The following is an 8,930-nucleotide window of genomic DNA, read 5'->3' as shown; positions in this document are numbered from 1 at the left end:
AGGGGTCTCAAGGCGCGGGCGGGGTCCAGCTGCCACTGACACTTTTTCAAGGACCTCGAAGGGACCTCGTGGGGCTAGGCTACCGCCCGTGACCGGCTCAGCAGAGTTCGGCTCGACCTAAGGCCAGGGGCGGGACTTCTGGTCCCTCTACCCTCTCGGGTGGGGGCGGGGCTCGTGTCACTCACTCCGCATTTAGAGCCTTGCAGGGAACTCGGTAAATAGTTCCTGATATTTAGGACGTCACCTGACAGGAATGTCGCCTCTTCCGACCAGCGCTACGCGCAGAGGTATAATTATTCCCAGTGATGAAGCACTATCCTTACTAGGGTTTCACGGCTCCCAAGTGGTGGAGTTGAAATGCCACCCAGGCCTGAATCGAACGCCTGGGCTTTTAAAATCGTCACTCTGCCGTCCTGTGGGCAAACAGTTGTCATTTCGATGGTACTTCAACATTTCCACTACTCTGGCAAATTTTACAGATGAGATTGAGATTGCTTAGGAAGTGCTAGAAGCAGGACTCTTGCCTAGGCCGTCTCAAAGTTTGGTGCTCTTTCTTTTCTCCCCATTCTTGTCTTTTTATTAACTCATACACACTTCTTGTCTTCTGGTTTGGTGAGGCAGTAAGTCAGACACTTGCCACAGTAATGTCTTTCAAAGTGGCCAGCCATGAAAACTCCAGCACCACATTCATCAGAAGGACGCTCGAAGTTGACTAATTTTGCCATTTTTCATCTACCTTATAGTATTCCAGCACAGCCAACTTGACCTTTCTCTATGCTTCTTCTTCTTGGGAGTGGTGTAAGAAAGACTTCTTAGCACCACCACGAAGTTTCAACACAAGATAAAGAGTGGACTCCTTTTGAATTTTGTAGTCAGACAAAGTACAGCCATCTTCCAGCTGCTTACCAGCAGGATCAACCTCTGCTCATCAGGAGGAATCCCCTCCTTACCCCGATTCTTGGCCTTTGCATTTTCTATAGTGTGTGAGGGTTCATCCTGGAGCGGGATGGCCTTCCCTGTAAGGGAAGGAAATGCACATTCCATTGCATTTCCCAGAATTTTGGAGAACTTGTAGTTGGAAAGCTGGAAACGTCATCTGATTCCTTCAGTTAATGGTTGAGGAAAAAAACCAAGCTAGGAGAAATGATTTGCTCCAGTGCAGGTCCTTGGTGGAGCTGAGATACATGCTTTTTGAATGGGAGTGGTTGTGAATCCAAAAGATACATGTGATGGGGATTGATAAAGTGGGGATATTGGAGTCTAGGCCTTCTAGTCTTGAGGCAAAGCCTTTTGTCCACTTGTTAAATTTTATCATTCCTCTTTGGCTTGTGCCAAGGACATTAAGATGCTGTATTGAGTCAGATATTACAAATACCTTTCTTTATATGACACTGAATTTGAAAAAGAGCACACCCTCTTCCAAGCAAAGAACTGGAAAAGCAGTGATGAGAAGCAGATCCCAGGACCTGCCATCAGAAGTGTAGATTCCAACTCTGATGTGGGCATTTTGACATTGGACAAGGATTTAATCTTTCTAGAAGTCTCTTACCATACTTATCACATCTGTACGATGTCTGTGTTCTTGTACTATCCTAAGTACAGAATACAGTAGTGAACAAGTAGATTAGTCTACTAGAATAGTCTATGGAGTGCCAGCAGCCATGTGGAGATATTTAGACAAGGATCGAACAATTACACAAATATTTACTTTTATGTTAAAAACTAAGTGTTGTGATGAAGTGTTGGGTATGAAAACTGGATTTCAGGAAATGTGACATAGTTGGAAGAAGTGGCCATTGACCCTGTGCTCTGACAGACAGATGCTTAAGTCATCTAAAGAAAAACGATGGCAGAGAGACAAGGGGAGACCATTCCAAGCATATTTAATGATTTAAAAAATGTTTTATTGTTCTGGGTAGGTGTATGGGGGGTGGAGGATGGTGGGGTGGTGCACGCCTTTAATTCCAGTACTTGGGAGGCAGAGGCAGGTGGATCTCTGTGAGTTCAAGGACAGCCTGGTCTACAGAGACAGTTCCAGGACAGCCAGGGCTGTTACACAGAGAAACCTTGTCTTGAAAAACAACAACAAAAATGTATGTCTATGGGTGTTTTGCTTACATGCATATATGTGCCTAGTGCTTGTGGAGGCCAGAAGAGGGTGTTGAATTTCCTAGGACTGGAGTTATATAGATGGTTGTGAGCCACCATGTGGTGTGAGAATCAAACCCAGATCCTGTGTTAGAACAGCCAGTGTTCTTAACCTCTGAGCCATCTCTCCAGCCCTCTTAATATCATATTTGAAAAGTCAGGAATGGGAGAAGCTCATGAGGAAATGGAAGATCAGTTTATTTTGTAAAATGTGTGTGGTAATCAAATACAATAAAATGGGAAAAGTATCTTATACATAAGGTCGTGTTCAAACATATTAGAAATGTATGTTGCGTATCAATACACAGCTGATTGGAAGGGGTTACTAGGACAGTGGACAAGCTAGGATATAGGTTCATAAGTGTATGAAACTCTTATAGAGTAAACAAAAATTGTTATTAAAATATTAGTTATCTGGGGGCTGGACAGATGATTCCGTGGTTAAGAACACTGGCTGTTTTTCCAGAAGACCTGAGTTCAGTTCCCAGCACCCACATGGCAGCTCACAACTGTCTTTCAAGGGGATCTGGCACCTTCACACAGACATACATGCAGGCAAAACATCAAGGCACATAAGATAAAATAAAACATAAAATAAAAATAAGTAAGTTATTATTAAAAATATTAGTTATTTAAAGTGAGAAAAGATGTGGAAGTTGTTGCTGAGAATGACTAACCTACTCAAGGTTACACATGTAGTAAGTAGGGAAACATTCTATTGTGAGTAAATTAATGTTATTGGAACATACTTAAACTCTTCATAAGTTTCTTCTTCACTTTTAATGCTTCATATACTGACCTGAGAGTTCATGTTCCTAAGGTTAGAGACCTAACAGGTTGGTTTATTGAACTTCACTGTGAAATTCCCCGGCTTCTGTGCAGTGGAAACGTATGCCTCAAGCATTCCAGCAATGTGGTGTATTTATAGAATTGTCTTCCGGTTCACATGTGTTGGGCCTGCTTTTTAGTGCTGGATTTTCTGTCAAAGGTTGTTTATTTCTAACCCATTTTAGTTTGCTGTGGCTTTGTGGATTGGTATTATGACCCACAACAGGAACTCCAGGAAACCTGTCACACACACTGCAGCCAGATTGAGACCCTGCCAACTAAAAAAACCCAAACTGCACATTATTATGCAGCCATATTTGGATATAAATGTGAGTAGGTAGAAACTTAGATTTAGAAATGTCAACTCAAAGCCAAACTTTTGTGAACAGTTTGGACTATTAGTTCCATATTCTTGGGCAGTGTCTTAATCTCTCTGGGCCTCAGTTTCAATATCTACAAAGTAGGACTATAATGCTTTATCTGCGGCATTACTCACGGGAGTAAATGAACTGATATGAGTGAGCCAGCAGCCCAGGCCTGCGTTTGTGTGAACTTCACATGCTGATTGCTGATATCCAGCATAACTTGTTAAAAATCCCATCAGGAGAAATGGTTCGCCTTTGCTTTATCCATTCCCTTCCTTTTTTGCTTGTCTTTTAAAGACAAGATCACATCTAGCTTAAGCTAGCCTCTAGTTTGCTGTTTAACTGAGGATGACCTTGAACCCCTATTCCTCCTGTGTACACCTAACTGCTAGGATTATAGGCATTCCTCACCATATGTGGCATTATGTGTTGCTCTTTTTCTTTTCACTAAAAAGAAGTAGTGATGGTAATAATAGTCAACAATAGTCACACTTCTTGAGCAGTTAGCGTGTGCCAGGTACCATGCTGAATGTTTTATACGTATTTGGTATTCCATTTTTAAATGAGGCTTATCTTTCTCATTGATAGGGAAAGGATGAATTACCCCAGGCAGATGTATCACATTTGACTGAATCTAGGCCACTTTACAGTCCTGACATGAGTGCAGGTGCCCTCATCATATCTGACCCTAGCATGGAAGTCCTTGAAACTGGAGCTGGGATTGGATTTTATGTCTTCATGCTGCAGAATGCCAACTCTTGTTTTCCATAATGCTACATCACCATTTGAGCAGTTTTTTTTTTTTTAATGAAATGTGATTTTCAAAGATAGTGCTTTCAGACACTTGATACTAAATTGTTCTTAATTTTTTAGCTAAGTAATAACCAGATTCTTGGCAGAAATTCTTAGTGTTGTATTTGTTGACTAGGACTGTGTTCTGTCTGAGGAAGCAATAGCATCTTTGTATGGTCAAAGACCTCAGAAGTGTGTATAACTTGTGTTAACTCAATGGATGTTGGCGTTTCCTAGTTCTAGACTGTGGAAGACCTCAAACCTCAATCATGCTTCAGACTCAAATTAAAGTGCATTCTAATTGGTAATCAGTGCATAAGGAACCAAAGAAAATTTTAATTAAATGCTGCCATGTAAATTCTCTAGTCATTTTATGCCTATTAAAATGTTTTTCTTACTTAAAGTCCTCTTCTAGTACTCTGCCCTTCCTCTTTAAGCTTTATCAAGATTTTGTGCTTTTGCTCATATAAAGCTTAATTAGCATCATCACAGATTTAGGCTGCTGCACATTTGCTTAATAGGCATTTAAATGCACTGAAAGAACTCCACAGACAGGGTGGGTCACTTAAGTCTGAGCTTCAGTTTTTTCATCCTGTGAAATGAGGATAATAGTTCTTCCTGAGTCTGTTGGGAGGCGGCTTAGAGTTAAGTATGTGAATTGCCAAGTTCATGGCCCAGTTAGAGGAATTGCTTGGTAGTTGGTGTGGATTAGTTTTGAAAGTTGTTGTGGGCTTTCTTTTACTGGAATCTTTTGTCTTTCTCTTTTTAGTGGCTGTTTCTGTGGATTCTCTCCCATCATGGCCTTGGGAGTATACTGCTTCCGCCGGCTACACCCTGCCTTTTGCACTTACCTTGCTACTTTGACCAGACCTGTTTCAGAAGTTTCCATGAAACCTGTGCATGGAAGACAACATGACCACAGGCAGTACTTAGCCTACCCAGCCATGCCAGTTCGCCAGTTTGCAACCAAGAAAGCAAAAGGTAGGTGATCTCCTTCCCCTCTCAGTCCTTTCTTACATTTGCAGAGATCTCAGAGATGTTCAGAGTCCTTCCTGATGTCTCAGAAGTTCACATGCAGACTGTGTTGGAACCCAGGGCTTGTTTGGTTACCATTACACCTCATTTATTTTCTTGGTGGCTCAGAAAATGCCTCATTTATTTTATTTAGATGCAGAACTAGAGGTAAAAGTATCAAGCCTGCTGGAGTGCTTATGGCAGGGATCAGCATACACTCATTCTTTAGGAAGATTCGGATTGGGGGTATAATTAAAGCCAGAAGGGTTTTGGGTGACAGGGCATTAAAACTACGAGTTAGATGGATGATCTTAATGGCTTATGTCATCCAAGAATGAGATTTTGATGTACCGCAGGTCTTTGCTTAAATGCCACTTCCTCCAGGATGCCTTCCTTGGCCTGAGACTGGGTCAGATTCCCTGTTACATGCACTCATGTACACTGTTACTTAACTTTTGACACTCTTAGAACTGAAGTAATTAATTAATCAGTTGTAAAATTGATTATTGTTTGTTAGCTGCCTGCTATGTTGGATCTGATGAACATCAGTTTCTTTGCGGTTTAGCACTCTCCAGGGCTGGTATATATACTGTATTTTCAGAAACTTGGATGAATGGATGACAGAGAGTGATCAGGCAGACCCCCTGTCTGGGGTGGGGTCAGGTGGTCTGCTGTTGAGGATGGTGCTAGAATGTGCTCCTAAGTCTTTCCTTTTCTGCTTTCACACAGATCTGCTTTTGTTGAAAGGAGGATTAACGTGCTTCTGAAATAAAATTAACTCTTAGAAGACTTATCTTGTTAAGTTCAGATGTGATTTGTATCTTATTTTTGAGATTTTCTAATCCAATCCTTACCATTATTCATTGGAAACAATTATAATTTTCCAGTGAAGAAATCCTTACAATTGTCTAATGAATACAGGCTTTAACATGTTGCAAATACAGAAGCCAGGGTCTAGTTGTTTGGAAAAGAATTGCTCATGGTTGCCTCCAGATAGAGGAAGGACAGGGAAGCTGGCGATTCTGACACCATGGCATCACAGTCTTCTAGATGCTCAGTATGGCCTGCAAGCAGCATCTTCATCTTTTTTGGCTGCTCCTCTAAGAGTCGGCTCTTTTCATTCTCTTAGATCCCTTGGAGTCTTTCTACAATAGGGATACTATCCCTTACTGTTTGTGTTACCAGGGTGTTATGTCTGTGAATGTGGTCATTTTCAGTTTTTTTTACTCTTTGTATCTTTTTCAAGAATGCTTTTCTATCCCAAGGTAATTTATTTCTGAATGTGGTGTGAATTAATAATTTTAACTGAAAAGCTGGCTGTGGTGGCCCACACTTGTAATCCCAGTGCTTGAGAGGCTGAGGCAGGAGGATTCCTGACAGTTGAACGTAATCCTGGGCTACATAGTGAATTCCAGGGCACCCTGGTCTGCAAATTGAGACTTTATCTCAAAAACAGAAACTAAAGCTCAGTTTAGGTTTCTTTTTCACACAGGCCATGAGCTGTGTTGCCAGCACTTTGTCATCCAGTTGGTGCTGCTAATTCCTGGTTGTTCTGTTGACCTGCTGTTTCCTCACTAAGTTGCCCTTACTTCTGGAACCAGTCATAAGGCTTGTGTGCACTGCTGCAGATTTTTACCTGTCACACACTTTTTTTTTTCTTGCCTTTTTCCTTTTCTATGTGAAATTTATAGTCACAAACCAACATTTTCTAGAAAATGATATCATTATTGTATCATTTTATGATATACTCATAATTATTTTGAGGCATAGCATATACAGAAAAGTATATTCCTACATTGTTAAGTGGTTGTCACAGTGGAGTTTTAGAAAGTGCACACAACCTTGTATCCATCTTCCAGATCAAGAAATAAAATATAGGGGACTGGAGAGATGGCTTAGCAGCTAAGAGTACTGGCTGCTCTTCCAGAGGACTGGGGGTTTTTCCCAGCATCAGCATGGTGGCTCACAACCGTCTGTAACTATAATTCTAGAGGACTCAAGACCCTCTTCTGGTTTGCCTGGGCACTCGGCCCACCTGTAGTGCACAGACATACATGCAGGTAGATACTTATACACATAAAATAATAAAATTAAATTAAAAGAAATAAAATGTAGCATGCCATGGTGTCACTTGGGAGTCAGAGACTGGAGGTTCACTATAAATTTAAGGCTAGCATGGGCTGTGTAACAAATTCTAGGTGAGCCACACTTACATAACAGCAACCACAAAATAACAAGCAAACAAAAAAAAAAACAGAAACAAAAGTTATTAAAAAAAAGAAAAGAAGAAAACATCCCATATTCTAGAAGCTTCAGCAGGAGATTGGTTTTAACACCATAGATTAGTTTCATCCTTTTTGAACTTGATGTTTGGCTTTGTGGGGTAACAGATTTCTTGTGAGCTGTTTGCATGTTGTACCTGCAACAATTGCTGTGTGCTTTAATTTTTTTATAGTGTCCCAGATGTGCCGCTGTAGTTTATGTATCTATCCTGTAATGGCATCTGGGTCACTTGGAATTTGGAGTTAAACTAGCAGTATCATTACAATATAAACATTCTTGTACATGTGTTTTGGTGCATATGCATGCACATACATCCCCATTTCCCTGGAATTACCCTTCACTGGACTGCCTGGGATCTCTAATTTAAGTAAGTGAGATTGGTGATAATGGGCATCCGTTTTTATTCTTGATTTTAGAGAGAACACTTCTTATATGTTGATGTAAAGAATGTTTCCTTTATATTTTTGAAGTCTCTTTTAGGTAAATGTATCTAATCCTTGAGCTGTTTAAAAGACACCAACTTCTAATCAAATGATACATATGGTCATTGAGGTGGTCCTACCTTCCGACCCTTTAGTTTTTGCAGGACTGGGAATTGAACTCAGGGCCTGGTGTGGGCTAAGCATGTACTCTATTCTATGCCAATCCCCAGTACTCCCCTGCCTTGAATCTATTAATAGAATAACTCAACATCAAAAGCTTTTCTTGTGTTAAATCATTTTTGCGTTTTTGACAAATGCCCTGCTTGTTTTTGATAATTTGTATATGTCTTGCTTGATACATAATCTGTGTATTCATTGCTGGACTTAGCAAGCTTGTATATGGGATTAAGTGTTAGGCTCTTTAGTCTGTGTTTGCATGTGTAAGATTAGGCTGAATGTAATTCCACATACTGAAGGGCTTGACTCTTGCTGCCTTTATTAGGTCTTGTTGTTGACATTAGCCTTATGGTGTGAGATGAGTGCATCATATCTCATGTAATAGGATGCAGTAGGATGGTTAAAGTTCCTTGTCTCCTAGGTAGAACCTGCCTGTAAGTCATCTGGATTTGGAAAGTGTATATAAACTTGAAATTAGAGATCCAGTCTCTTTAATAGTTATGAGACTGCTTATATTTTCTATTTTAGAATTTTTTTTATGTCTTCAAAGCTGTTGGTCTAAAATTGCACCTAATAGCCTCTTAAGATTCAAAGTTTTCAGCACTTGGGAGGTAGAGGTAGGGGGACCAGGCCAGCTTGGTCTACAGAGCAAGTTCCAGAATAGCCAGCGCTACACAGAGAAACCCTGCCTCGAAAAACAGAACACAAAACAAAAGATTAAAATTTTTACTGTTTTGATAACTCTTATATGTTCTCTTTTTCTTAGCATCTTTCATATCATCATTTTACCAGAAGTTTATCAGTGTTACAAGCTTTAAAAAAAAAAAATCTTTATTTGTTTTTTTTTTCGAAATAGGGTTTCTCTGTATAGTCCTGGCTGTTCTTGAACTCACTCTGTAGA

The 8,930-nt window shown here is 40.4% G+C and overlaps 1 protein-coding gene across 5 annotated transcripts in view; it reads left to right on the top strand.

Moving 5' to 3' along the window:
- Mrrf (mitochondrial ribosome recycling factor) overlaps positions 1-8,930 on the top strand; it is a 60,061-nt gene that overhangs the window by 143 nt on the left and 50,988 nt on the right. For 3 of the 5 annotated variants that reach the window (XM_042274777.2, XM_015988761.3, XM_006995281.4), the window contains exon 2: positions 4,903-5,114. In XM_042274777.2, the coding sequence (XP_042130711.1) occupies positions 4,903-5,114 (212 nt within the window). Of the gene's footprint in view, positions 1-136; positions 288-4,902; positions 5,115-8,930 lie in introns of those variants that run through there. The other 2 variants (XM_042274776.2, XM_042274778.2) reach the window with 2 other exon arrangements.

This window comes from Peromyscus maniculatus, chromosome 4 (genome assembly GCF_049852395.1).
Source record: "Peromyscus maniculatus bairdii isolate BWxNUB_F1_BW_parent chromosome 4, HU_Pman_BW_mat_3.1, whole genome shotgun sequence".
Lineage (NCBI taxonomy): Eukaryota > Metazoa > Chordata > Mammalia > Rodentia > Cricetidae > Peromyscus > Peromyscus maniculatus.
Note: the sequence above shows the minus strand (reverse complement) of the source record. Positions and strands in the feature narration are given on the sequence as shown.